This window comes from Ascidia mentula, chromosome 8, assembly GCF_947561715.1.
Source record: "Ascidia mentula chromosome 8, kaAscMent1.1, whole genome shotgun sequence".
In the NCBI taxonomy this organism is placed as follows: Eukaryota; Metazoa; Chordata; class Ascidiacea; order Phlebobranchia; family Ascidiidae; genus Ascidia; species Ascidia mentula.
In genome coordinates this window covers 14,762,393-14,790,265 of record NC_138573.1, presented here as the reverse complement: position 1 = coordinate 14,790,265, position 27,873 = coordinate 14,762,393, and the positions used below count along the sequence as shown (strand labels likewise).

At 37.7% G+C, this 27,873-nt stretch overlaps 4 protein-coding genes across 8 annotated transcripts; 1 reads left to right on the top strand and 3 right to left on the bottom strand.

Annotated features, from left to right (window-relative positions):
* The first annotated feature begins 1 nt into the window (after position 1).
* Positions 2-7,115, top strand: LOC145910313 (CUE domain-containing protein 1-like). The gene is made up of 13 exons (XM_082997384.1): positions 2-175; positions 352-498; positions 647-713; positions 876-1,033; positions 1,124-1,199; positions 1,568-1,743; positions 1,944-2,006; positions 2,676-2,821; positions 4,239-4,285; positions 4,802-4,850; positions 5,148-5,201; positions 6,149-6,244; positions 6,596-7,115. The coding sequence occupies exons 1-13, from the start codon at positions 114-116 to the stop codon at positions 6,619-6,621; spliced, it is 1,167 nt and encodes a 388-aa protein (XP_082853510.1). The 5' UTR covers positions 2-113; the 3' UTR covers positions 6,622-7,115.
* Positions 7,116-7,144: 29 nt separating this feature from the next.
* LOC145910312 (centrosomal protein of 162 kDa-like) lies at positions 7,145-16,058 on the bottom strand. 2 transcript variants are annotated; one of them, XM_082997382.1, is made up of 25 exons: positions 15,941-16,058; positions 15,844-15,874; positions 15,606-15,713; positions 15,076-15,203; positions 14,647-14,778; positions 14,251-14,367; positions 13,849-14,032; positions 13,686-13,788; positions 13,273-13,373; positions 13,153-13,217; positions 12,691-12,782; positions 12,435-12,508; positions 12,082-12,161; positions 11,861-12,013; positions 11,733-11,801; positions 11,608-11,671; positions 11,005-11,192; positions 10,488-10,669; positions 9,881-10,034; positions 9,475-9,556; positions 9,064-9,185; positions 8,502-8,641; positions 8,158-8,269; positions 7,443-7,640; positions 7,145-7,343 (listed from the first exon to the last, which is right to left on the bottom strand). In XM_082997382.1, exons 1-25 carry the CDS (start codon positions 15,980-15,982, stop codon positions 7,239-7,241), a joined length of 2,826 nt encoding a protein of 941 aa, XP_082853508.1. In that variant the 5' UTR covers positions 15,983-16,058; the 3' UTR covers positions 7,145-7,238. The 2 variants fall into 2 exon arrangements, with proteins under 2 accessions (XP_082853508.1, XP_082853509.1); XM_082997383.1 differs by having other exon boundaries at positions 12,438-12,508.
* Positions 16,059-17,605: 1,547 nt separating this feature from the next.
* Positions 17,606-23,937, bottom strand: LOC145910375 (cleavage and polyadenylation specificity factor subunit 6-like). 3 transcript variants are annotated; one of them, XM_082997472.1, is made up of 11 exons: positions 23,831-23,937; positions 23,716-23,772; positions 23,276-23,353; positions 21,692-21,802; positions 21,503-21,606; positions 21,120-21,265; positions 20,661-20,849; positions 20,345-20,514; positions 19,426-19,843; positions 18,988-19,147; positions 17,606-18,108 (listed from the first exon to the last, which is right to left on the bottom strand). In XM_082997472.1, exons 2-11 carry the CDS (start codon positions 23,770-23,772, stop codon positions 17,907-17,909), a joined length of 1,635 nt encoding a protein of 544 aa, XP_082853598.1. In that variant the 5' UTR covers positions 23,831-23,937; the 3' UTR covers positions 17,606-17,906. The 3 variants fall into 3 exon arrangements, with proteins under 3 accessions (XP_082853598.1, XP_082853599.1, XP_082853600.1); XM_082997473.1 differs by having other exon boundaries at positions 19,426-19,786; XM_082997474.1 differs by lacking the exons at positions 23,276-23,353; positions 23,716-23,772; positions 23,831-23,937 and adding an exon at positions 22,018-23,235.
* A 553-nt stretch (positions 23,938-24,490) lies between these two features.
* Positions 24,491-26,987, bottom strand: LOC145911453 (uncharacterized). Of its 2 annotated transcripts, XM_082998787.1 has the most exons (8): positions 26,837-26,987; positions 26,590-26,780; positions 26,052-26,205; positions 25,863-25,990; positions 25,670-25,795; positions 25,562-25,609; positions 25,401-25,503; positions 24,491-25,235 (listed from the first exon to the last, which is right to left on the bottom strand). In XM_082998787.1, exons 2-8 carry the CDS (start codon positions 26,708-26,710, stop codon positions 24,980-24,982), a joined length of 936 nt encoding a protein of 311 aa, XP_082854913.1. In that variant the 5' UTR covers positions 26,711-26,780; positions 26,837-26,987; the 3' UTR covers positions 24,491-24,979. The 2 variants fall into 2 exon arrangements, with proteins under 2 accessions (XP_082854913.1, XP_082854912.1); XM_082998786.1 differs by having other exon boundaries at positions 26,590-26,977.
* Positions 26,988-27,873: the final 886 nt, after the last annotated feature.

The following is a 27,873-nucleotide window of genomic DNA, read 5'->3' as shown; positions in this document are numbered from 1 at the left end:
TGCACTTGTTGTGTGCAAAATATTCATGGAAGTGTTTAACTAAGTTGTTGTTGGATTAATTGAAAGAGAATTATAAGTATTTTTATATATGTGATTGACGCGAACCGGAACCAATGATGAGCACACACCATCAAACTAACAATGGATCTCCAAGACCAAGGACACTGGAGTACAGGTGCTTGTCAATCAGCTAGTTACCTCATGCTACATTATGTGCGACCTTTAACTATGGGAAACTGTGTAAAATTAAAACTTGCAGTTAAAAGTCTAGTTACATACCTAAATGTAGATAACAAAGTTTTTTGTAAGCAATACGCTGAATTGTTGTCTGAGTTAACTGTTTATTTTTAGGCAAGCCATGAAGGATTTTCATGTAATGTTTCCCAATCTGGACAAGGATGTGATTGAGTGTGTGCTACGTTCCAACGGAGGCCATGTGGATTCTACCATTGACCAATTATTACAGCTTACACCAGATACTCAGTCTGGCCAACGCCGGTAAGTAATTAAGGATTTTATAACTGATACTTCCAAGTATCAGCATTTGAATGGTATTTTTCTGCAGTCTCTTTGACTTGGTTTGAGTAAAAAGTTGTAGTTCTTGCTGTAGTTTTATATTGCAAAGAAGTTATGAATTGTTTTATAGACGACTTGATCGACTCTACCACACTTATGACAGCAGTACCGACTCCAGCTGTAGTGTGTCACCAGAGGTATGTCAGCTTTTTGCGTCTTTGTAAACCATAGTATTTGCTTCATAATAACAAACACACTTAATCAAAAATGTAGACGCAATAAACTTTATATTAAATAGCTTGAGGTGTCCTGTCGGTGATAACTTATCAATACTTTACAATGGTGTAAACTGTCATCAGCTTCACGACCGCACAAGTTCCAGTGAAGATGATGTTGCCCCTCCTCGCTATACTCCTCACTACGAACCCCCACCTCCAGCTTTCAATTTCCCCTCCCAACCTGTGCAGCCTAGTGAAAAGCGAAAACATCACAGTGGCAGGCAGAAAAGGACCTACAGGTGGACATACATGTTTATCTGATCAATGCTTTGAAACTATTCTTTGTGGTTGTAGGATTTGTTGATTTTAAACTTATATGTTTTTTGTAGGGATTGGAATCCTCCTTTGCTTGGTGCTTTGCCTCCAGACTTTCTTAGGCTATATCCTGTAAATTCTATGTCACAGGTAAACATATGCCCATCACTTACTGTGGAGCACTAAACTGTAATTTCTGGAATAACTTGTATAGCGCTGAAAGAAATTAAGTTTTTATCATGCATACGTCCAGATAGTTTCGTAACATATTGTGTTTGTGATTCATGGTTTCAGTTTTGTAAATAGTTGTGTGAGGTGTAATATTGACAGTGTGCACTAAGCAAACATAGAAGTCTGCGCTCAACAATTGTCTCAAACACAATGAGTGGGTAATTAAATGCAGCTTTTTTTACATATTCTCAACCTATCCCAAAAGTTTTGATTGAAAGGCTACCAGTCTTTGTTTAGTTTCAACCTTTAGGCAAGCTGCCATTTTCAGTATAGTTGTTATGAAACAGGAACCCAGCAGCAGAAAACAGCGCCATTCTCACTCCAGCCACCACAGGCGAAACTCAGAAGAAGGCTTTTCTGTCCCTGTACATAGATCGACTCCATCAAGCCAACCTTTGCCACGCAGAAGGACAACTGGACAATTAAATGTGATTTACAATGAAAGGCCTTCTCACCACCACAGGTATTGTCATTCAGTCTGATATGAGCAACGTGTGCAACAACTGGCCATAAAACATCTGTAGAAATAATGACTGTTCAAATCAGTCTGGTTAATTTTTAACTTGGGCAAATTGTTGTTAATAATTTAAACACATACCGGGACAGGAATCTGGGGTAACTGTTTGTCTTTGGTGTCTGACAATAGCTGATGTTTTGTTGTAGAATGGTAATGGTTGATTCACCACAGGAGCGACGGCGAACAACTCCCACCACAAACACCAACAGGTGCTTCATTAAACTTACACATGAACTGGCCATTGATATTTAGTCCAGTTTTAAATTTAGTGAAAACAATTTGTATTTAACCTGAAATACTACATAGCATGGTTTCTTTAAAAGGCCAGAACTTATTGTTTTTATTTTGTTTTGTCAGTTCCAATACTTATTTTTATTTTGTGATAGCAAGTTTCTATAGCATTAAACAAAAACACCAAAGAAATGTCACCATATGAGATATATCCATTGAATGTACAAATCGTGACCATATCTGTATGATTGAAATAGACTTTAATACACAAAGTTCAAAACATGTAGCATCGGTGCTAATTTCATCAAGATTTTGTTTATGTGTATGCAAATTAGTCACATGATACAGAGGGAAAATAGCAACATTTATTGTGTGGTTGAAAGTGATTTTGCTCTCCAAGGGTGGGAAATATCATTTCAATGACTGACATATGTGGTTTCAATATTTCCTAAATTTGACCTTCATAAATTGTTTATTATTTATTCGTAAAAATGCCACATTTTATATATATAAGCTAAAAAAGATTCAAAAGTTTTTCTAAAAATCATTCATTCAATGTTTTGCCAAACTTGTTGTTTAGAAAGGGTTTCTCCGTCACATTGTAAAATCCCAGTGCTCATTTATGTGTTTTGCTCATTTCATGAAAGTTCATACGAAAGTCGGCGACAGGCCAGATCGAAAGCTGACCACGATCAATATGTTGAAGACCAGAAGTTTGCCCTCCTGTTACAAAATGAAGAGTTCATGAAAGAACTACAGCGGAATGATGAGTTTTTAAAGCGCCTGAATGAAGGTAAGCATTAAATGAATACTCATATTTTGCAAGTCCTGATGTTTGTGCGTACCAAAAACAACCCATAGTATGCTATACATATGGTGCATACAATGTTGGTGTCAGTGTGTCATCACTAATGACAATTATGACAGTTTTTGCAGTAATTGACAGGCAACGGTTGTTGCAAGAGTATAATTACCTGAATGTGAAATACAATAGGGTCAGGTTACCATCACCGCTGGTATAATTGCCTTGCATAATGTCAAATGTGGTTTTGAGGAGGAAACATCTGACATTTGTAAACTATCTGCTTTGATTTCCATGCAGTTTGTATCTTGTATGCAAAAAAATTTGTAACTGCAAATTAGATGTGTTCCCTTTTAGGTTTGCTTTGTAGAAAAATAATGGTCATTTTAGGCTTGTTCGTGCACCCTTCTTAATAGTACATAGCACCTTAGGTTGATATTTGTGTTATTGATTAAAACATGCATTCCTTAAAATTTTATGCTTTTGCTTATTAAACAAAAACACAGGTGGCAAATAAAATCAAGGCAATGGGAGCATATTCTCTAATTGACAAATCGACAAGGTTTGAGCTTGAAAACATGGGCAGTAATGATCTGTGCAGCAAGGGTTTAACATTTGTACATTGCTATCAATCTATGAACGATTTCCAAACCGCTCAGAGCCCTAATCCCCAAAGGCTCATTAAAATTTATTATCGTTGTCGCCTGTATTGACATTTTACATTTTACCAGTGTGTAGGTGGATACATGGCGCCGAGTTTTCGCATTTATTGTCCTTGCAGCCGTCGGAAAGCTGGTTGCGAGTGACGTAATCTTGTGCTTGCGCTGTGACGTAGAAGACTCGGTCATTGCGCACCCCTAAATATTGTTTTTTAAGGGATGGAGCCAAAATGTTTCTAGTGGGTTGCGGACAGGGCTAATGTTTCGACCTATTAGATCCCATCAATACAGCTAAAGGTTTATTGTTTTATGATTTAGTAATGGGACTTGTTTGGCTACCTTACATATAGAAAGCACAATTGTTTTGCAAAAAAAAAAAAACTTTAGGTTTTATGTTATTTTTTGACAATGTGTGCTTTAAAACTTCACTATTTGACAAGACTTGTTTTCGGAAAGAGCCGAGTTGCTTTACGTAATTCAATTTTAATAAGTATAACAGCACAAGGCACGCACACGGACGCCATCGACAAACTCATAACCCGCCTTTTCCTTCCACCACAGAACACCACGTGAACACATACATATTTTATCGAGTCTATAAACGTACTAATGCCACAAAACGGCAAACTCGCTTAAAAACCCGAAAGAACGTCATCACCGGATGCCGCACTAACCTGACTCGAGCACTCTCGTGTGGTATTAAATCCTTTTATGACGTCACAACTAAAGCCCGCCGTGTTTTTTTACAGATTCGAGGCCTAAGACCAGTCCGGCCTCCCTGAATCCTCGAGAGAAGGTTTGTATACGAAAACAGGGCTCGCGGGTGTTTTGCAAGACTATAGGAAAATAGTGGCGTTATGGAGAAAATAAAATGAGGGTTAACTTATTTCTCATTTTGCAGGACTTCTGTTGCATTATACCGGGGTTTCCTAAACGGGGGGTTGCGAAGTTTACACCAATTCCACACAAATACAACATTTAACTGTAATATTTTGTAGCAAATAAGGCATCCAGTCGCGATGATGGTTGTTGGGTCTCTTAAGAGACTTTTTTTAGTCTTTTTATAGAATGCTAAAACTAGATGACTGCCAAATGTCGCGGATGATTTTACTCACTTAAAAGGAGCCGCGAGCAAAAAGTTTGGGATGCACTGCACCATAATACAATTTTGTGGGTAGGAAAGGGTATGAAGCACATTTTAAGGCATTGTGTATTTTAGTTGGACTACTTTGCATTTCCCAAATTTCGCTTCAAGCAAAGTAATCTGGTTACTCGCGGATTGCATTTATTTTGTGTTTTTTTTTTCATTCAGTTCTCCCCGATCCACATTGATCCACTACAAGAAATACCGTCAAGTTCAGGTATAGCATTTGAACTTTAATATTTATGCTTTCAATGGGCCAAGCTAAATCTAAAATTTGTTTCTCACTGTTTTTTGTGTTGCCATTTGGTCAAGTCATTTCATTTTTGGCGTGCTTTCTGGTGGTCGAGGCTGCTTAGGCAAAGCTACCATTACCCGAACCTAGCGTAAAAAATGGTTCCTTCGCTTAGTCGTAATGTTACACGAAGTAAGTGAAAGGCGATCGCCCCCTCTATCTGTACAAAGTGTTGTGTTACCAACTGCTGTCTGCTAACTACCGTTTTCTTCTGTCGAGCAGCTCGCGCGACAGAGGACGAAGACTTCAAAGAAAGTGTGAAGCACATGGGAAAATGTAAGATCAAGTTTTGAGATTATTACCCACACTTGTTTGTGTGTAATTTTTTTAGATTTTGCAAAAAGCCACTAAACTAATGGGACTACAGTATATGTTAAACTAGCCTCTCCTAATCGTCAATACCAAACAATGTTAATAAACTAATGTGTATTTTTATCTTGCAACTAGTCGGTCTTTGGTACTTAAAAGAACTACTAAAGGCCGTGATGACGTAATAAAGGTAATGCAAAACTGTAGCAAAGCCCCATTAAAGTAAAAGCTTAAATTGTACTGATAATGGCACAAGTTTCCACCGAAAATCTTTAACAAATATCGCATCGTTATGTATATTGTCCGAATCATAAGTAGTGATGCACCGAAAAAGCATTGTTTTTATTCGGCCGAATAAACCGAAACTAATTTTGGTATTCACCTCTTTAAACGCACCAAACATAAACAAAACATGTGCTGGATTGGATCCATCCTACCATACAGCATGTTTGGCATTTTAAGAAGTTACCTCGACCGCTGTAACAACTGCTTGAAGTTGATTTTCATCATTTCGGTGACAATAAACAAATGAATCGAACACATTCGTACAGTTTGAACAACGATTCTAATCAATTCTGAACTTTGAGTATCAGCTTCACATGCAGTAAAAAAGTTTTGATTTCGAATTATTCGGCCGAAACCGAATAATTGTAAAAACCTTCGTTTCGGCCGAATAAATTCGGCAAACCGAACTTTCGGTGCATCCCTAATCAAAAGCATTTGGGAGTTGTATTCCTAAAAATGAAAGAGTGTATAATTTGTTACAAAGTTAATTTATCATATAAATTATGATCATTGGTTGAAAACTGAAGTAAAACTAACAGTACGGTGTGCGGAAAATCGACCTGGCGTCGATATATCCATTCGGATGTAAATTGGTTTATACCTTTCACCTATTATCTGTGTACATTCAGCCGCACGGAAGTCGTTCAATGATATTGCCAAGCGCTTCAGTTCCAAGAGGAAGTCGTACAAGGCGATGAACAACATAGATCCCGTATTCGCTAACTGTAAGTCATGTGAAGATAAATGGCTTTGTAAGCACCCTGCCGTTTTCATCTATAATTTCTATCCCCTGATTTAACTTTAGTTTTGCGTTTTACTGTCAGTAACATGCTTGTTGTAAGCCAATCTGGTGCTTTTCCCAGTAAACGGCAGTTTTGTGTACATTCGAGTGCATTAACTTGACTATATAAGAGTCCCACCATATACGTGTGATTGGTTTTTCTTTAAAAGCCGTGTTTCAAGTGCATGTATAGCATAAAGCAATGTAAAAATCTTAAGCCCCAAAGTAGACCAAATAATCATGCAATTTGTTGGTCAATTTTTTTTCATTCTAGTACGTTTTTTTTTATTTTTAGGTTCCGACAATGACGACATGCGATAGCAGACCGAACTGCGTACTAATCTTTCTAACGTTATTTGCTTTGCATACTAGCAAAATGCGCTGCATGATATGTTGATCGTGCTCTTATTGTAAACTTTCCCTATCTCTTGTCCACTCGATTCTCTGCTTATTTCCCTCCACACATTGTTTTAATGCGCGTTTCCCCGTGGTGCTCCCATCTCTTACTTGCAGTATTGAATCTAAATGAGTTGCTGGTGTGTTGGTTATGTTGATGGTGAGTAACTTATTTAGGAACCATAGCAGGTCGTTTACATATTAGCTTGATGTCCTTTGCCAAAAATTTACGTTAAAGAGAGTCGACACAATATGCAGTTGGTCCGAGAAACGGTTCAAATGTCATTGTAAACTGTCCTTGCGCATTAGGAGTTAACACTTTCACGTTTTGAAGTCGTAGTTAATGATATTTCATATAACAGAACTCGAGAAAAAACCCGCGCCACAATAAATCATCGCCGTGTCACCGAATGTTCCTGATCAGTTCTTTTCTAACTGCCCTCGTGCGAGACATGGAATGTAGTTTAATGTAAAAAAAGTGTAGAAAAATACAAGTTTCTATGAAGATTTGACGCAATATATCCGATACACCACAGTGTGTGTCACGTGCCTCTGGTCCGCGCGGTTTCGTGCAAGCCTTCCAATACTTGAAGAATCGAATCCAGCTCGCATCGGAATTTGGATAGAAGCAGATTTTTCTCTGAGATCTAATGATCAGCAACATATTTTTAATTTATTTCCCCAGCATGTTGACAACGTATTTTTGAAAGTAAACATTCGTAATATCGCCAGAGAAACCAACCTACCACAGTTTGAAAATGCTGCACTTGATCGCGCAGAAAATCGTCGGCGCTTTTAGACATCGCGGTATTGAGTTTATCTTCACGTGCTCGCTGTCTTACATCCAGGTTTCGGACTTGGGTTTGCAGATTGGCCAACCTGCGCACAAGAGCATTTGGAGATCCGTTCCGCGTCTCGTGTAGTTCATCGAGAAGGTTCTTTATCTGTGGATGGTTGCGGGTTTATTAAAGAATAGGGCATTTCTGACTTGAAAATGCGATTCCACAGGGCCAATTCCCCAAAACCCAGTCCATATAATAAAATATAATGGCATTCTCCAACAAAACTTTTAGCTCATAAGGAACTATTCAAAATAGGTGAAACACTTGATAAACAAATTTACAAGTTGCTGAACTGATGTATACGTAACATAATACTGAATTATAGGGTACTGTTCCTTACAAAAAACCAATTTTTGTTAAGGAATATGACGCAAAACGTTGGTCTAAGACGTTTCGCGCCATTGCGGTTGCCTTCTTCACTGTGGAAACTACGAAATAAATCCGTTTAAACCTCCATTCAGCACATGATGCAACCAGACACCTCTGGATTTCACATGAAAGGAAATAATACCATGTTTTGCTGTTCCTGATCGAGTGTTACCCGACGCAAAGCGGGAAAAACACAAGAAACAAAAGCACAATGCTTTTGAACATTCTGGGTGAAAATGAGAAGGGTTACCTGCAGTTGCAAAGCTTTCTCCCTCGATTGTGAGGAGAGTTTATCGGCTTGGGTTGAAATCAACTGAGTGTGTTTACTTTCAAGTTTCCCGCGCATTTTCTCCATTTCAGACCTGCGCGAAACGACACGTTGCATTACGACAAACTACCAAAGGAACTGCGCTACTTTTCCTATGGTGCACTTTTCTAGTAATTATGCGGCTTATGGTGAGCAATTTTGGCACAGAAAACAACCGAAGTGCATTGCATTGCTTGAATTTAAGCTGACCGTCAAAAAATAAAACTTGTAGATAGTTTTTAGGTTTGCCAGCAAACCACAAATTTCAAAACAATTCACACTAAAACCTCATGAATTCCGCGTCCTCGTTGTGACGTTTACAAATATCGGTGAGCTGTTTTTCGTGGTCGAACTTTAGTTTGTCGTGGGAGGTTTTCAGTGATTCGTACTGTTCCTGCCACTTACGGATCTCGGTCGTGAGGTCAACCTGCACAGATCAAACATTCCCTTGTGTGCCTCGTTGAACTCATACAAAAAGTAAAAATGACAGGTCCACAGCTTTTAAATAAATGTAAACAAACAAACAAACAAACAAAAGAACTGTTAAAATCCTTGTTTCAATACGAACATTGAACTACCAATTTAAACACAGTTGGATTTATGCAAGTGTTAGTTTAGTATGGAGGAATCGCCTTTATGCTGTCAAAGACATGATAACAGACCACAGTAACAGTTCAACGTGAAATTCCTGGTTCGTATGACAGATATTCTTGTTGTTGGACGATAAACATATTTCGTCTGTTATTGAACATTAACAGAATAACTAAAGCACAACAAGCATTCAAACATAAAGCACTTTATATATACACATAATTTCTTTGGCACAAAACATTTGAGGAAAGCATGTACCTCCAGTTTGTTTTCAATGGAATAAGTTTGCTTCAATCCTTCGGCGCTGTTGGTTATTTCTTTAAGTTCTGATTTGGGAATGTTGGCGAAATGACCGGGGTGGTAAGACCTCGTATCAGCGGCTGTATAGCGAAATGAACACATGTACAAAAAACCCTCACAGCAGGTTAAATTTTCAAAGATTAAGTACCGTTGGTTTCGTATTGCAAGTTAACTTAAAGCAGTAATGCACACCGTAACTTTTATTATTTGTTTCATAAGGAATAAACGTTGGAGACACTCGGGCGCGGCTTCAAGGTTCACAATACAGTGGTTTAAGAGTTCCCAGAAACAAAGGGATTATTTGCAAATAAGCGTAAAAGAGGGAATCCATCTAGTTAGAAAACGTACGAGCTATGTGGTGTTCCTCACCTTTTAGCTTCTTCTTGTAAAATGACATCTTGCTTTCAAATGTTTTTCTGTCGTTGGCCAAGTTGTTCTCCAGCGATTCAACCTATTTCAAACGCATCAAATGGCATTACAACAGTCAGTATACAGAGAAATTAAAACTGTTCACGTTAGACACACTTTGTAGCCAAGCTGAAGCTGTAATTATTAATTTCAAAGTGATTGCTGTTGAAATGCAGGTAATTAGGCTATGTTTTGTATTTTGGAAAACGACAATGCACGGTTTTAGGCGCGGTGGTTCATAACTTTAGTAAAATACATATATAGGTAGGATTCGCTGTCAATATATAAATATGCGTTCATATTTACGAATATTCAGATACGGTCCGGCACATCCCTAGTTAATTTACTATGCCTTTAACCTATTTACCTGCGATTGCAATCGGTGGTTTTCAAATTCTAGTTGTTTAAGTTTTTTTTCAGCCTCCTTGTCGGATTGATGACGATTAGTGTTAGTGTGAAGTTTGACGACTTGAAGTTGTTTGGCGAGTTCATCCACCCGTCCCTCATATTCCAATCTCATTCTGTCAATATGGAGATGTAGGCATTGGTTTATATTGTTCTTGTTGTAAAGCTGTTGCCTATGTGGATGGCTAATTGGCAATGTCTTAGCAAATTTAAATAGCTTGTCCAAATATTTGTGATGGAGTTACTTCTGAGCTGCCCAGGGTGTTAGTTTGGCAGACTTGATGTATGCAATTGGTTACGTTGAACACTTAAGAAGTTGGACAAGATTATTGGTAGCCTATTCTCAAACAGGAATTACTGATGTTGGAACTATGATGAACTGCCAATAACCTATGAGCATCTCCTATCATTACGTTGCAACTATAAGGAACCGCAATATTCACAGTTTACTTTAGGTCAAAAAACAAAGGATCCCTTGGGGTTAGTATGTGTCAAGCATTCGGAATGACTTGAACATTAGTAACCCCATAGTTATGAGAGACACATCATGAAAAGTTAATTTTCCGTACTTGGAATACATGTCCTGTAAAGATTTGATTCCTCGGCTTTCGTTCTCTTCACGTTCCTTTAACTTTTCCTCCAATTTCTCCGCCCGCTCTTTCCACAATTCAACTTCCCCATCACCGTGAAGTAAGCTGTGGACGTGGTCGGTGGTTTGTTGTTTCAATGAAATTTTCTCCAGCTCCTTAACCTGTTTAAAATTGCATCAAACATTCGCAATATACATCATGCCCGACAATTTCTGTTTCGTGTACAAGTGCGTGTTACGGAAAAAATGATTAGTTCATAGAGTAACGGCCATTATGCTTTAACCAATATTGAATTCCGTGAAATGGTAGTAGCAAAAAACATAATCCGAATTAAGAATGCCAAAAATGAACATTTAACTATGGGGACACTTTTCCTTATAACAATGTTTTCTGACAGAAATAGTCGGTATTAACCTTCCCTAATTTAAAAATTATGCCAAAACCTTTAGAAAAACTTGTTTGTGGGATAAATAGTAACACAATAAATTGTTCATGCCTGTCTGCGAAGGTCCTGTACCAACTGGGATTCCCTTCTTGCTCCATTCTTCAAAAGAAGTTCCTTCTTCATCCTGGTCACCTGAGACTTGAGGAGAGCCACATCACTCTCACTTTTCCTGTATCTCTCCAGCTGATTCTCGAAATCACCATGGATTGCCAGGCAGTGAGCATGTTTTTCTTGCAAGTCTAAGGTAAATGTGTTCATTAAAATTATTTCATCAAAACTGCAGTTTGAAATTGATGTTTTTTAAAATGATCTTGTAATGCTTTATGGTTAGATTTTATCAATGGCAAATTCTGCCAAATTCTCAGTAAAGTAAAAATTTAAATTTAATATTGGAATTAGTCATAACTGTTTGATGTAAAGAATAACGTAAAGGATGCTGCAGTCAGGTCTATACCACTGTGGAGCAGGACAATCCATTTTGTAATGAAATATCAATAAATTGCTGACAAAACAACATAAACATATCACTCTTTCTTGTGGCATGGCTTAGTTTTTTCCTTCTTGGAACTATATATCTTGTTTAAACATGTATATACACTTTTGTAACTAATGTTGTCAAAAAATTTCCAGCCTAACATTGGAAGTGACACAAACCTTTGATGATTTCCAGGTGTTCTGTACATTTAAAGTTGACTTTCTTGACATGGGCTGCAAAATCCTGTGAAAACATCTTAGAATCAACAATTCATCAACATATTGCACACCTAATACAAACGTACCTCGTCAGTTTGCAGCGAGCGATTGATTCTTTGAACATGCACAGCTTTTGATTCAAGAATGAGCAGGTTCTGTAATAGGATGTGATTTGTTCTTCGTTATGTACACAGTAAAAAAATAGAAATCGTACTTTATCTTTTATGACACTCTCCTTAGAGGCAAGATCTTCCTTCAGTGCCGCAAGCTGGCTTTTGAGTTTGAGGTTTTCCCTAAACATGGCAGATTCATTTTCCTGATTCGCTGTTTTCACTTTCGTCAGCTCTTTGTATGCGCGCTCATTTTCCTGACAATGTAATTAATTACAACAAGTTGTAACAACATGTTTCAATGGCTGGGTATTGCAAATAATACCTGCTGATAACCATGGATTAATTTTTCTTGTTCTGCAATCTCTTTTCTCAGCATTTCCACTTCATTACCATCATCCTTACCTTAATAAGAGAATAACAACTTTAAGAAGTCATTAAAAAAAATATTATAATGTGTATCGGCTATAATGTACCAGAAGTTGTTGAGTGATTTTTAATTAAATGTTTATAAATATATCATTTAGGTACTGTGTGTAATATCCAACTGGGTTGATTATGTTTAAACTTTGTCAAAATGCTGCACATTAAAAATACTAGGCAATTTTCGATTAGAATCATCTAATGTTAAATATAACAAAAAAAAACAAATTTTTCAATTTATGCATGCAAACCCACCACTTGCATCAGTTTTGCTATCATCTTTTTCTTTCGGCTCCATTATTCGATTTAATTTGGCCGACAATAGAAAACTGCAAAAAATAATGTCACATAAATAAAACAATAAGTTTGACTTTGCTAAACGCAAAATGTAAACAATAAAATTGACAGGACAAAATGTTTTTTGTTGTTAATGGTTAGTTTAGTTATTTATCAGGTAATCTTCAACATTTCAATGCCAAACACAAAGTCGGCCAATTAATTTCCAGCTTACTTCTCTTGTTTAATTTCATCATTTTTCTCCTGGAGTTCCCTACATTCATCCTGGATTGCATTGTATCGAATTTCCAACATTTCATATTTCACCTGGAAAACATTCAACCATTCATAAATTTTTCCAAAAGGGTCATATATTACCAATACATGAGTAGTGACTATTGGGGGTTAAATACCTGTTCAAGATGCTATAAATTTTAACTAAGTATGTACAGGGCATGTTAAAACAATAATTTCCGTGTTAAATAAATTGAATCTAAACGACTTTGCCAAAAACATAGTGATGTACAGAAAAAATATTTTACCAGGTAGGTACCAGGTAAAAAAAATATTATGGTGTCGAGGGCCAAGCATGGTTGGCAACATAAAATAGCCTTGCGGGCTTGATTTATATTTGTAGCAAATAACTGGTATTATACAGTAGACACACTCTTTACATTAATGTTTGAACAGATTTCACCTGATTTTCAGTTTCATCTGGTTTGAAAGTTTCTTGTTGCAAATTGGTCATGGTGGCATTGTCATCTAATGACAAAAAAGTTTATAATTCCTTATAATTTTTTTGATTTATAATGTTTACTTGTATCATGGTGGTAGGCACTAACTTCTGTGGTGGAGGCAAGACTATCTTTGAGCAACACTGAGCTGCTGGATTGCAAAGTGCCAGACTTTTTTTCGTCTCTGAAATTTACAAACAGTTTTTGCGCATTGGCCCCAAATGTTTGCTTAGAATTTGAGTCATCATTCATATTATGAAAAAAAAAACACAAAAGGCCAATAATCATTTGAAACACTAAACTTGAAATAAGATACACATTTCAGTACATCACACAAAAATATGTAACACAAATACCAGACAGATTAGTCAGTGAAGGACACATATATTATAAATATAAAATCTACCATATGCATATTTATCAAGATAAACATTCAACAGTTACAACCTCAATTCCTTATAAAGCACAACGCTAATTCATCTAGATTGGTATATACCTTTTTGATTGGTGAACAAAGTTCAAATACTGACTACCACCAGTGGACGGACTCAAAAATGAGCCAGATGTTTTCCTCTTGGAGTTCCCACCAAATCTGGAAGCTACATACACCACAGTAAAAGATAATGAAAATGAATGTAAGGAGAGTGTATTTAACCAACCTGATTGTCCACTTTTGTTTTTGGGTTTCAGTGGTGATACCACACCATACCCGGTGCCTCGAATGTGGGAATATTTTTTGCTGGATTTTCTTGGCGTTGTCGGACCGTAAGGTGGAGATCTTGCCGGTGAGAGGGCTGTCATTGATTTTTTCTTCTTTTTGCCACCAGATGAGTTCGACCGACTCTGTCAAAAGTTGTGAAGTTATTGTTAAGGTGTTTTACCAAAGCTATGCAATTTTTTTTATTAATCAAAGCTATGGCATGATGAAAAACTTTCTATCTTAAAAACTTTCAAAACAATGTACATACACCGGGGCTTTTTGCAAATTTAAGGCTAATTAAGACCAACTTGAAGAAACAAAAATTACAACATAAATGTACTAGGTGTGCTTTTAAACTTACATTTTGTGTTTTATCACTGGAGTAGACTTGACGCATCATTGTCTCAGTGTCGTTGTTTCGAATTTTGTCAGGAGTAACTCCACTTCTTGAATGGTGGGGAGATGCTACCAGTGGAGCCTAATAATAATAATAATATAAGTGTGTATACCCTTTTCACAAACAGGCCTGCCATATGTTTCATTAACTCTGGAGGATAGTGTGTCACTCGTGACCGTGGAATGCCCTCTGACATATTCCAATTGATCTGTACCAACACAAACTACAAATTTGCACACTTGCTTCACTTGAAAATATATTTATATATATATCAAACACACTTACGTTTTTCCAATCCTAACATTAAATGACAAAATGAAAGTGTTTTTGCAGTTGTAGCAAACAACTCTGTAAACTTACCTGCATAAAATTTGGGGCAGATTTTGCTCTTCTGTCTGTAAATATTTCATTTTCCAACTTTTCTTGTTCAAGTGAACGTTTTACATCGACTGATACTAGGGTGTCATCCAGTGTGTCCTTAAGTTTTGCTGCCTAATAATCCAGAATGTTTAGATACAATATCGACACAACATTGATGTAGGTACATGTGCAAATATGTACATTCTGATCAATCTTAGAAAGGGGTCTAGTCTTCATTATTGTAATTGTAATACATATTAAAGTACCTACATCCACCTCTTACACTCACATTGCATAAACCCATTTACACAGTTACACCAATTGCTAATAACTAAAACATCCAATTAGTTCAAAAAGCTTCTTAAAGGATTAGTAAATGCTAAATTCCACATTTGGGGTTTCATCTGAACATATTTATTTTTAATTTACCTGTTGTTTATTCTCGTAGCTGTGGACAGGAGACAGATCAAAACCATACATCACAGTTTCACCAGTAAAAGGTCGGGCTGGTGTTGAAGTGTTAACCAACTTCTTAACTGGCTCCAGATTCCGAACACCTGTTGGTAAACAATAAAAAAGGAAAACCATCATGTATAATTTTTGCAATAAATATAAGATAAGGATAACATATTTATCAAAACAAAAATTGTAAGCATTAAGCGTATACACAGTGAATCTAGTTTGGTTATAATATCTATACAGCAACAGATTATACTTGGACAGGGCTCTACAAACCATGTTATGTGCAACCTTTTGTGAAACAGGAGGTAAGCAATACACAGACATGGTTATAATAATGTGTCTGTATTTTGAAAATGCTCAATTTCATGGTAAATAAAGTTATTTCACTATGGTTTAATAGTTTTATAACCACTCCAGGGCTGAGTTTTGCATAAAATATATACACTACCTTTAATATTAATAGTACAAAGTGAACGTAAATATATATCTATATATACCAGACTGCGTATGATTGAATGTTGCCGTTCCATTCTCTGTAAGCGTTAACTGCTGCTGCAAGGAGGAGCCACCAGTTGTGAGCAGAGACACATTTCCCAAAAGACCACCTTCCAAACAAAACATGAAAGACTAAAGTATGCTACATTGAAACAAGTATTACTTATGTTATATATAATGGAATTGTGCTGTAGAACAGTATTGGTAAATAGTTACAGTGAAGTAACACAACCAACATACCTATAGGCTCATTTGGTGGCTTCAAGTAGTTCTAAAAATAAAAAAACAGCTTTACCCTGAGTCCCTGACCTAAACAAAGAGTGCTGCAACAGCTCACCTTAGATGTAGGTACATTGGCTTCTTCTTCAATAGTTTCCATGCTACCCGAAGTAGTTTTACCGATATAAAATTAAAGGTATATTGGACATTTTATACAGCTGCTGGAACAAATACTTGAGGGTTTAGTAAGCAAAAATAAACGATTTGAAAGTTCGTTGAAATAAAAGCTGTAACTACCACTTAACTCATTAAATTACCACAAACCGTAAAGATGAATAAAGGTGTATATATGCCTACCAACTTCAGAATATTAACAAACCAAATATTTATTACAACACCGAAAAAAATGTCACAACTTTTGAATGTCAGAAAGCGTTTGGCGGGTGAGCATTGTTTTGCACGACCGCAGTCAACCGTGACCAAATGTTTGACCGAAAATAGAAACGTAACATATGTAACCTTCATGCTGTTTGTCGTTGTCTGCAAAGCTTTTACTAAGTACAAGTCCACAACGTCATCACTACTTCGTCTAAACCAGTGGTTCTTAATCTTTTTGCACTTGCGGACCAATAAAATTTGACGACTTGGTGACTTAACATAAGCATGGGCGTTCGGAGAGGGGGCGACAAGAAAGGCATTTGTCCGTCCTCCACGCCCCTGGAAAACGAAAGCTACTATAGATATCAAGGAAATGGGAAACACTAAAGTCACAAAAAAAGCCACAAGACGACACAAAATAAATAAAAAGCACTAGCAAAAATTTTCAGAATCACGTTAACAGCACATGCTTTAACAGGGGTAAAATCTATGAGAGGAAAACCTCTCCTGTCCGTTTTCCTTTTTGATTTTTTTTGCGTAGCCATCGATGTTTGGTCTTCGTGCAAATGCCCAATTTACCGTCACTTTGTCCGTGTCGTCGAATTAGGATATGGTTAGGCTTATCATACAACCCGTTTTAACTGGATCTGTCACTGGTTTAAAGCACATCTTACCGGCGACCCGAGCAGTTAACCGGTATGTCCGGGTTATTTGGTCACTCGGACAACATATGTCAGAGCATGGTTAAATGCGGTTTGTTGCCAAAGTGATTTGAAGGGAATGTACAACGCTGTAAGATTGAAAAATTAATGTTCTAAATTTTGATAAAATTCCTTTAAAGAGACTATACCCGTATAGTTTACATACCTTTGATGCTCCAGTTCACTGTGATGTCTGTCGATATACGTTTACTGTATTTGTTATGTTTAAAAGCGCCGTGGTATTAAGTTGTGGAAATATAGTAAGTATAGGTAGGTGCGTTGCAGCACCCTTACATCACAACTTACGAACAAGCTTGACCCCAAGCTGATCCGGATCACTTTCGACCTTCAGTTTCAAACTACCACGGTTTGACTGGGACTAAAGAAAACATTTCGTAAAACGTTTTTTTCCTTGAGCCAGAACATATACAGCCCGACGCAATCCGTTTCGTTACAGTGCGAACCTCGGACAGAATGCCAGTCTTTGTGTGGAAATCACCTTAAAACGGTTGTTCGATACTATAACTTCTATCATGGGTTCATCGGTGGTCATGCCATTGAACTCTTTTGTTATTGCTCACCCGCGTGTGGGCAATTTTGCGCAAATGAAAGATGTTTGTATTTTTGTTCCGAAATTCGATTATGAATGGATCCTTCTGTTGGTACTGACTGGCGAAAATTTCAGTCCACAAAACCAAGGCTGTGTTGAGCGTTTATTTCACGACCGAAATGAAAAGTCGCCGTCAACTGGAAGTTATCTCGCGGGATGTTAGTGTGAATCGACATGTACAATAACCATCAGAGGCAGGGAGACCTTACGATGAATCAATGATTGAATCAAGAACGTCACGAAACACAAAAGCAACGCGTAACGAAAAGCGTTTTCCCCAATATATACACGCCGAAAGTCGCATTCTAGCGCGTGTTGTTAACTTTCACGGCAAATGTTCGTCACGTTGACAAATGGAAACAACAATTGTCTTAAATCCACATCTGACCGTCGTATTATCGACGGTGTCGTTCTCTGTCCGAATGGCGGGAGTAACTTCCTCCGGTGTCGCGATCTCGGCTGCGGTCGCGGTAATCCCGCTCTTCGTAGCGGTCTCGGCTTCTGGAACGTTCGCGCTCCCGGTCGCGGCGCCTCGACTTGGACTCTCGGTGGCGGGAGCGCTCCTCGCGGTCACGTGACCGGTCGCGCTTGCGCCCACTGTTGTTGTGAGTACAAAATGACGTGGGTTTAGCAAACCGGTATAATGTTATACGAATATACAATTGGCTAATATATATGTTTACAAAATAGGGTCACAAAATAGCTTTGCAGGGCTTCACGGATAAACGGGTTTGTGTAAGATTTCTGTGCGCGTAATTTTCCATGTGAAGCAATTTCACAACAATAGAAACGTCATAATGCGCCTACTGAATGCATGTTGGCAAAGCTAGTGTCAGCAGTTTTAATATCTGCCACGTGTTGTAACTTAACCGCGTGCAGTAAACTGTTTTGCTTGCCGTGTGCAATGTAAATTACAGTCAATTGGCTAGAGTTGGTAACTAGTGTTGTGACTGATTAACGAGTATTTAACTGGTGCAGCAGAATGTGACTCGAGGTCCGTTCATGCATCTATTGGTGAATTAAATACTTTCTGTCATGTTACATGTGTGACTGTTCGCTAATATGTGTTTGTATTGTTTAGTGAACGTGTCACAGTTCGTTAACTGTGCCGCAGAATAAAGATAGTGTTCATTCCTGTCTGTTTAAAACCCCTGTGACGAGGTTTGCTGGCTGTGGAGCCTGGTAAGTTCCGTGTTACAGTTTGTAATTGCTTGTAATGTGAATTGCCATTTGAATAATCGACACTGGTGACAATCATTTCCGTTTGCAGTAGATTAATGATGCGGAAGCTGTTTACATGTTTCGAAATATACAAAAATACTAATATATGCCGCGTTGAAGTGAATGCTATTGGCAAAAGCTCAAAACGACCATCAAGGGTGCAAACAAAGCCCCCAGGTTTGTAAGCCTATTTTCAACACACTTTATATTATTTGTAAATATTTGCCTTCAAGTTTCGCAAGTCTACAAATTTACCTGCTTCCTGAACCAGAACCGAACGACTTTTCTTCGATGCCGTGCAAACAATCTTGGAGAGACCCGATGAGCACTTTGGCTCGTTCGTCCCTGGCAACCTTAGATTGTTTGATCAGAGAGATGGCCGTCACCAACGTTTCAATTGCACCAGCGTAATCACCTGCGAAAGACAAATGTCTAAACTTGTAATTTTCCCAGGATGTCGGATTTGTAATAGTTAATGATGTTTAACACTAGAAAATGTTTATGTTTTCTCGTGGAGTAAATTTTTTTTTTTAAAAAACTATGCCTTTAGCGCATAAACGGAAAGATGTAGTATCAAAATGTTAAAGTTGGTTAGATGGGGTATGTACAAACACCAAACCTTTAAGTGGCCATGCCTTGAAACAAGACCCCCAAACATTTTTAATCAATTTCAGTTTCAAAAACTCAACTTACCCGAGCTGGCATCAGCCACTGCACGCGATATTGCACTGCTCGACACCGCACGGTTTCGAATCATAACTTCCTCTATCTCTGCCTCGGGAAGCGGCGGAGATTGGGACCTGCTGTCGTGTCTATAGCCATCTGATCTGCCGTGGTCTCCTGCAGCACTAGGGGCGTGCGCCAATGCAGGTGGTGGCAAAGCAGAAGCCATCTGTGGCATTATGGGCGGCGGGGGTACGTTGATTGGCGGAGGAATCCTGGTGTTAATAGCTGGCGGTGGAAGCAGAAGACGAGGCGGCGGCACGTTGGGAGGGGGCAATCGCGGCGGCTGAGCGGCGAGCATCGAAGGCGGGGGGACATGGGGCGGCGGAACCTGGGTGGAACCGAAAGAGAATCGTGGTAACCTCATTCTTGGGTCGACCGCGAAGCGCTGGAGATAAATGGATTGGGGGCAGTAGTGTTGTGCCGAATGGCGGGGGAATGCTTTGCCGCTGTACGGTGTACGGTTTTGCGGAGTAACGACCACATGTTTAGGCTTGTTAAGATGATAAGGTGATAATAAAGGGTTTTGCTTTTTTACAGGCTTCAAGGACCAAAGGTGTGTATTTTTAAGTGCATGCACTTTGGGCCATGAAAAAATTTTCTTCTACAGCGTTTTTAGACATTCACTTGATAATAATAATGATAGCATGTGCCCAGAAATTGTTTGTGTTGGCCTATACAAGTCAGTCACACCAGTATATATGTTAATTTGCATTAATCCAATTTCAATGTGAATGTTTTTGCAAGAAGAGACCACTTCATGGTTCTGCATAAGTCGTATGTTTAACTTTGTTTTACCAAATCAGCACTAGTATTTTCGACATTGCAAGTATCTTATGGACATGCCAATCTCTTGCCGGTGTTTACTTCGTGATAAAATCTTTCCTACCATTGATCTGGCTGCAGCCATGGCAGCTGCAATTCCTGGTGGCGGCATGCCGGGAGGCAACCCAGGAAGAGACACACCCGGTCGTGGCGGAGGAATGTTCATGGGAGGTGGAGGACCTCTTAACACTGCTGCAAGTGCTGCAGCTGATGAAGCATCCTTTCTTGCTGGAGCTTGGAAAAAAATTAACGCTTTTAAAATCCTGCAAATATGACGAAAATAAAGGTTGATTGACAGTCAATATTTAAATGAAATTGCAAACTTGACTATTAAATTAAATATTGGCCAATGCCATCTATTTAAACAATAACTTGCACACTTGTTGGTAGCATTGGTGGTATTGCAGGGGGCTGTCCCAATATAGATGTTTGTCCTTGAGATGCGGCAGGCGGTTGCCATGCAGCTGGTGTTGCGCTTACAGCTGGGGGTGGCTGGGTGAAGCTAGTTTGAGCGGGAGTTGGAGTAACGGGGCTAGGGGCCTTCGGAGGTGGGGCACTACCGCCACTTTCTGTTGTAAGCAATAAATAAATAAACTTTAAAGGCCTTTATGCTGCTTTCAACTTGGAATTGCTTTATGGTACTATGAGGATGAATTGAAAAAGTCTGAATAAACAGGAAAACTTCCTTTGACCGAGAAAAAAGCACATTTCTTGGTTCATCTCAGAATACTTGCCACACCAGATACTGTATGAAGATTTTTTTTATGGTTTACAACATAACACTACAGAATATCATTGAAATGTAATATATACTAACTTAGTAAGTTTGATTTACTTACGTGCTTTGGACTGCTGTTCAAACTGATTTAAGCTCTGGCGATTACAAGGGGTAACGACGGGGCTTTGACCATGCAGGTCCTTATGTGGCAACTTTTCCATCACAATTCGCGATGAAGTTTCAGAAGCAAGGTGGACCAAAGCAAACCTGCCACAGATTAAAGATTAAGTTAAAGATTTACTAAAGTTGGTTAAATCAATAATAATCATTCATGTGAATATGTAAGGCCTAAATTCATTTCTACCTTTCTGCTTTACATTAATATTTGCATCCACTGGCCATTGTATGTGTCACTTTGCATTGGGAAAATGGTTTAGATATAATATGATCTTCTATGTGTATAATCCTACATCAAAATCCCCATACATGACATATGGCACTCACCCCTTTGACTGCCCGTTTGCTCTGTTCTCATAGAATTTAATTTCCAGCAAGTCATTTACACCAAGAGCAGTTATTGCATTTTGCAAATCCTTGTCAGTGGTCCACTAAGAAGAACACAGTTTGCTTCAACATGTATTTGGAGGCTATGGAATAATATAATGTTGTACAAACAGATAAAGCAACACTTACCCACGTCAGATTTCCAACATAAATGGATACCTTCTTTCCATGGTAGTTGTATTGCATCGAGTTGGACCGGGACAACGTTTGTCCAGAATTACCCAGGCCATTAGAACCAGCCTGCAGAAGATGCATAGACAAATTATGTGGGGAATTGTGCAATACAGTGTGTACAATGTGCACAGCTAGTTCGTTTCATGTTTATTTTAATGAATGCAACAGGCAAAAAATCAAATGTATATTATTTGTGGCTGTGCACATTGCATTAAAAATAGTTTGCACTGAATTACTGCACATCATTGCTGTAAAGTTAACACACTGTATTCATACAATACCCTTCAAAATCACAGTGTTGAAACATCATCTTGGTTCAAAAGCAAGAATTTAACAAACCCTACTAATTTGATACTAAGCCGTTCCTGTTTTTAAGTTCAAGTAACGCAAGGAAAATATTAAACACAGTTGCATATACTGTCAATGTGAAAATAGGTGATGGTAGGCATTTTGAAACAGCACTGTAAGTCTTGGGAATAACCTCAGTAAAATGAGATGATTAACATGCAAATATAAACACATAGAAAATAAAAATAATGCACACTAAAATGGTTATGATTGAAACACCAGTCTTTTCAAGAAAAACCAGTAAAACTTGCTTTGCTTTTACAGTAAATGCCATAAAAGCATTTGGTATTGCACCTTCTCATGTATATACAGAATTGCATACATCGTAATACATTGCAACAGGAAAAGTAAATTAGAAAATAAAATAACATTTAAACAGTAGTGCAAATACAATCTGTAAGCTATATGTTAAGTATTGTAACGGTAAGTCTAAAACTGTCGTTTACACAAAACTTGTGTTGCATACACACTAGATATATTGCATGCTATCATCGCAGTTTGTAGAATTTTAGAACATATGCACCAAAAAAGCAGTCAAAGTTTCTTGTCACCATGTCAATATATAGTAAAAACAGAGTTTTTTATGCAGTCCAAGGTCCCAAGAGACAAATTTTACAAAACGAATAATTACTGTTTTCATCTCAGTCAAATGAAATTTCAAGTCAACAAATGCTATACAAGCACCACAAACTTTCTTACTGGCTATTAACCTCGACACCCATTAAACTGCCAAAAACTGATTTAGTTAAGAACAACTTCTATGCTGAATTTTAGCCAACAGAAGAAAAGTAATCACTTTGGGATCAAAGAAAATCCACATCCTGACAGAGTATGTATGATACAGAACAAATAAAAGATTTTTATAAACAAATTTCACATTATAATAACGGTTGTCAATCCCAAACTGCGACTGTGTCTCCAAAATGTGTGGAGGCTAGTTTATATCATTCTCTTTACATTGAATTTCCGCTATTTCGTTGCAAACTGAGTAAAACAACAGTCACATGTGAAAATAAGATAGCTTAAAACTGTTTTGACATGATTACGACAGAGTTATTTCTTTCTTATAACTTATTTGTTTGTTTTTTAAAAACAAAACAATGCTACTAAGTACTAACAACTGCAAAAGGTAAAAAATTACGATGACACAAACACATTTTGAAGATTGATTTGCGAGGACAGTTGACTTACACGCGATGTGCTGTTTGTCCTGCTGCTCGGTAGCATCATGTCTTCATACAAGTCCACACTGTTGTAGTTGCTCTCCTCCTGTATGTATCAAAGTCACAATTTAAATATCCCGAAAAAGGCACAGTTTGCATTGTCTAAAACAAGGGTTATGGAAAAAATAAATAAATAAAAGTTACAAACTAATGCCAGGTAGCCTACATAAATTGAGCAGAGCCTTTCTTTGGCAACTGTTGATTACACAGAAAAGGCTGGGACTAGCAATTTTCTTTTTAAATGGTAATGCATTAGTAAAATATTATTGTGTTGATTATCAGTAGGTTTTGCAAATATTTTACGGTCTCACATAGTGTAACAAACCAGAGTTGAAAAAGAAAATTATTCTTAGAATACGTTCAAAAATACCAGCAGTGATCAATATGTATACACGGTTTTACTTTTACCTGAACAAATTCATGATCAACATCAGCATAGAGGTCTATGTCAACACCGTCAGCCATCTGAATGTTGACATGAAAAATTAGTTGAATAATAACACATCGAAAAACAAATGCATACCTTAGGACTTTAGACTTTTGGGGCGTGTCGCAGATAAAAAACGTGTTTGCAATGTTACAAAACCTACGCATACATGCACCTTTTAGCAAAGTTAAAGTAAGTTAAACACAAACAGCTGTCGTAAGATGACAATAAACATGAAATCAAACTTTAATGCAGAAAGTAGTTATGCGGAAGGCAAAAAAACTCTAAGCCACAAAATGCTCGAACGCTGCAACGCGTGTTACGCAATTCAGCTTTCTCGATTCTGGAATCAGGGCCACTTAAGTTACTTTCACATAACCTACTGAGGGCCGTTTATGGAAAATAATACTTTTAAGTAATGTTGAATGGTTATTGCATGTGAATATTTTTATAATTTAAGCTTTCAAGTAAGAGCTAAATTAAATTTTTTTGCAAAATACTTTTTAGGATATACTTCTGTATTTAGTTTCATTTTGTACTTGCAGAAGCGCGTCGTGCAAGATCGTTCTCCCACATTGCGCTTTGCGCCTCTCTTAAGTATGTGTTTAAAGTTACCGTACATATTGCACTTTGATTCGATCCACTTACAGTGTTGGTTATGCACCCGACAAAAAACAGGTTGTCCTCACCTGGCCACACGGCCTATCACAGTCTAAACCTGACAACATTAACCCAACTCATTGATTTAAACCTCCAAATGTATATTTTTTTAATATCTTTACCACAACTCCGCGTTGTTTTAGCAAGGTATGGTGTGTTAGTACATAACGCGGAAAATTATAACTTGGTTTTAACGCAAACGTGAATAAAACAGAAGATTTGTTGGTACATACAGAAAAAAGAGTGGTTTCCTTGATTAAGGTGTTTCACTCGACAATAATATTTTAAGCAAATTGAAAACATGTGTCACAGTGAAGGGCTTAACAAGCAAGCACTCATTGAAGGCTTGGAAACCTTCCTAAAATGTTACAGAACTTGGATCAGGTCTTTTGTCAGAAGTAAAGCACATTACAGCACACTAATAAAAACATACACGTTTGAAACACCCCCTGATACAGTGAAAAAACGTCAGGTAATAAATGTGAAAAGCCAAACAGAAGTAAATTTTGTTCCTCATGAATTGACAGAAGTAGCAGATATGAAGTTAAAGTGCTATGCAGCAGTCAGCACCAATAAAATACTTTTTTAATCTATGCCAGCAACATCTGTTTCATTAATAGTGCTGTTTGATGGCAGTAAATGTAGTTTGGCATCTATAGCTTGCGGTTTTCCGTTAACACAAGTCTGTATAGTGGTGTCTATCGCTTGTCCAATGTTGCCACAGCATCTTATATGCTCTGCATTTGGATAAAGAACCCCAGAGCAGCATGTTTTAAGTCTTGCGTCATACACTTTTGCTCTACAGCAACCCATAAAAGTAGCATCCCTTCCAGGTTTCTGTCTGTAAAGGAAAATCTTTTGTCTTGTTTCTACTACATCCAGAATATTTTAGACTGTTATAGTTACAAACTGCTTGTTAATTCTAAAAAAAATTTTCCAGTCAGATTGCTGTTATTTTCAAAGGTTTTTATTCCTGTGTAGTGAAAAAACAAAAAAAAACTGTTACCTGATTTGATTGCCACAACAGAACTGGTATACTGAATTGTATCCTTTGTCGACACAGCACCTGTCCTGGTCGTAGTCCAAAGGACATGAGTATAGTTTCAATACTAAAGACACATTTTCATTGTTATTCTGTTGATACTATTACAAAAAAATGGTTCTTACATGAGTGTGTTTCAACATGCAGATCCTGTAAGTTGGCATCCAATCCACCTTAAAATGTAAATTGAAAGTTTAGCGAGTCATTTAAATCTATTAACAACAGTAACTTACAATATTTTTTCGTGTCGATGTCGAACAACTTTGCACTGTAAGATCTTCGGTTGGCAGCAAAGCATTCAGCTGCCTTGCGATCACACTCGCAAACAGCTTGTTTGTAAACTGTGTTCTTTTTATCATCTGCCGAAAAATAGTAAATTAAAATGTGACAGAGAAGAAAACACATGGTCTTTTCAAAAAAACATACCACACATTATAGTGTGACCGACACATCGAAATACATATTCTGAAAAATAATTTCCCATCGCAGATTCGCCAAACGTTTTTGGCAAGAATTCTGATTCGTCATAGCAGTAGTCGTGTTCATAGCAGCATCTATAAATATATTTGTGCATATTAAATTTCAATACAAGCCTTGATGTAAGATAGGATTTACTTGTCAGTATCGTCAAGTGGCCTCCCTGACCCTCTGTAACCACAGTAACAGCCATAATCCCCATATGTTGACAGCACATTAGACCATGGTTGCAAGCAATGAATTACACTTTGAAAGTTGAATAGACTTCTTTTTGATCTGTGGTGAATCTCACCTATGAAATATAAAGTTTTAGTATTGGTTTAGTCCAGTGTTTTTCAATTTTTTTGCCTAATCCCACCCTGAACAGCATGTCGTTTTGAAAATGCCCCCCTACATTGGTGAAATATTATTAAAATTTCTTGTATTTTTTGACAATATCAATACGATGTATAAGGCTGATGCAACAAGAAGGCTGATTTCCTAAATTTTAATAACAATAAAAACGTTAAATATAACATCAATTCAACTTGACATTATCGGCAGTATAGGCTTTGGTCAAATGTGCCTGCAGGGAACAGTAACAGCTGATCTGTTAGTAACTTATATTGGCATAGGCTACATCAAAATGAAAAGAAAATTTGCAATCACAATCTTTGCTACTAAACTCAAAACTTACTTGTATCCCTGGATGATGATCCCAATATGTCTTTTAGCCATCCGCTAACATCGTTAGCTTCGACACTTGTGCTCACCCAAAGTAAAAGCTCAATGATACATATGGTAAGCAACCAGCGCATTTAATTTCTTCACAATAAACCAACTGTCGCTAAATCACGATACAAACTGGATCAAATCTGAAACAATGCCCTGAATAAAAACACACAACTTTTGAGCAATCGATAGCGTTCTGTGAGTCGTCCAACCTTTGCTTTGGGGCGTAACCCGGTCCGACTCGCCTCGACCACTGCTGCTGTTACTACGCGGCGGTCGCGGCCACTCACGCGGAAAGTCATTCACAACCGTATTCCGTTACGTCATCGTATAACCTGCAGTAACCTTTCTCGGGTGATACGAGAATATGGTGCCAGGCGGAGTTTACTACAGAGCAAATATGGGCGAGGGCAACATGTTGAGGGATGGGTGATGATACCAAGTTCCAACTCAAGTAGCAAAACGTCACATGACTATGATACGACAGTAAACAACATGCTTTTACGTCGCTACGTATGAAATTCTTTTTTATTTTATATTGTTTCCATACTACGTAGAATTGATGACTATCACAAAATTTACAAAAACATTTAAATTATTTTTAGGTGGCTTTATTAAAGATATTTTTCGGTATAATTTACTTAAACCAGGCACCAGATCGAGAGAAGTCTTATACTCTTCCATTAGGGTTTGGACTCGAGCGTTTTGGGGGCTTTCTGCTGAGCTTTGGAATCACCCCTTGGTGAGTCCTCTCCCCTCGCCACGTGCCGTAACTCAATTCTTAAAAATAATTTGGGAAGCAGATTCTGCAGTCGACACTGCTACTCCCCAAAAAAGGTTTTGTTAAAATACCACTTGAGATCTACTCATTTAAAATCGTGTGTTTCTGGGAAGTGTGTTGACAATTTTTTTTGTTTTTGCAATCTGCAATCACCAATACGTTAATGGCTTGAGCCAACATTGAAAACAAACAGAAAACAACAGATTTCTCATAGCTTCATCCTTGCCATCGATACAAGTTATAGGCCTTCAAGTATGTTGTCCTTATAGCCTACATAACTTAGGGGTTCGTTTATTACAAAATTTCGAGTTTTAATTACTGACTGACGCAGTGTAACTATCGGGAACAGCATGGACGAATATGTAACCTCTTTTTTATCAAGTTATAAAGTTCACATGCTTCTCTCTCTTTTTCTTAAACAGCTTATTAACCGGTCACAACATTATAGCTGCTCCTTAGGAACATAAC

Coding starts and splice junctions, on each gene's coding strand:
- LOC145910312 (XM_082997382.1), bottom strand. CDS start 15,982: ATGGAAACTATTGAAGAAGAAGCCAATGTACCTACATCTAAG. Junction 15,714..15,843: donor GCCACCAAATGAGCCTATAG/GTATGTTGGTTG, acceptor TTTGTTTGGAAG/GTGGTCTTTTGGGAAATGTG. Junction 14,368..14,646: donor CTGCCCCAAATTTTATGCAG/GTAAGTTTACAG, acceptor TATTATTATTAG/GCTCCACTGGTAGCATCTCC.
- LOC145910313 (XM_082997384.1), top strand. CDS start 114: ATGATGAGCACACACCATCAAACTAACAATGGATCTCCAAGACCAAGG. Junction 714..875: donor GCTGTAGTGTGTCACCAGAG/GTATGTCAGCTT, acceptor AACTGTCATCAG/CTTCACGACCGCACAAGTTC. Junction 1,034..1,123: donor AGGCAGAAAAGGACCTACAG/GTGGACATACAT, acceptor TGTTTTTTGTAG/GGATTGGAATCCTCCTTTGC.
- LOC145911453 (XM_082998787.1), bottom strand. CDS start 26,710: ATGCGCTGGTTGCTTACCATATGTATCATTGAGCTTTTACTTTGGGTG. Junction 26,206..26,589: donor ATCATCATCCAGGGATACAA/GTAAGTTTTGAG, acceptor TATATTTCATAG/GTGAGATTCACCACAGATCA. Junction 25,610..25,669: donor CATCGACACGAAAAAATATT/GTAAGTTACTGT, acceptor TTACATTTTAAG/GTGGATTGGATGCCAACTTA.
- LOC145910375 (XM_082997472.1), bottom strand. CDS start 23,772: ATGGCTGACGGTGTTGACATAGACCTCTATGCTGATGTTGATCATGAA. Junction 21,607..21,691: donor ATGTTGGAAATCTGACGTGG/GTAAGTGTTGCT, acceptor TGTTCTTCTTAG/TGGACCACTGACAAGGATTT. Junction 19,148..19,425: donor AGTGGCTGATGCCAGCTCGG/GTAAGTTGAGTT, acceptor TGTCTTTCGCAG/GTGATTACGCTGGTGCAATT.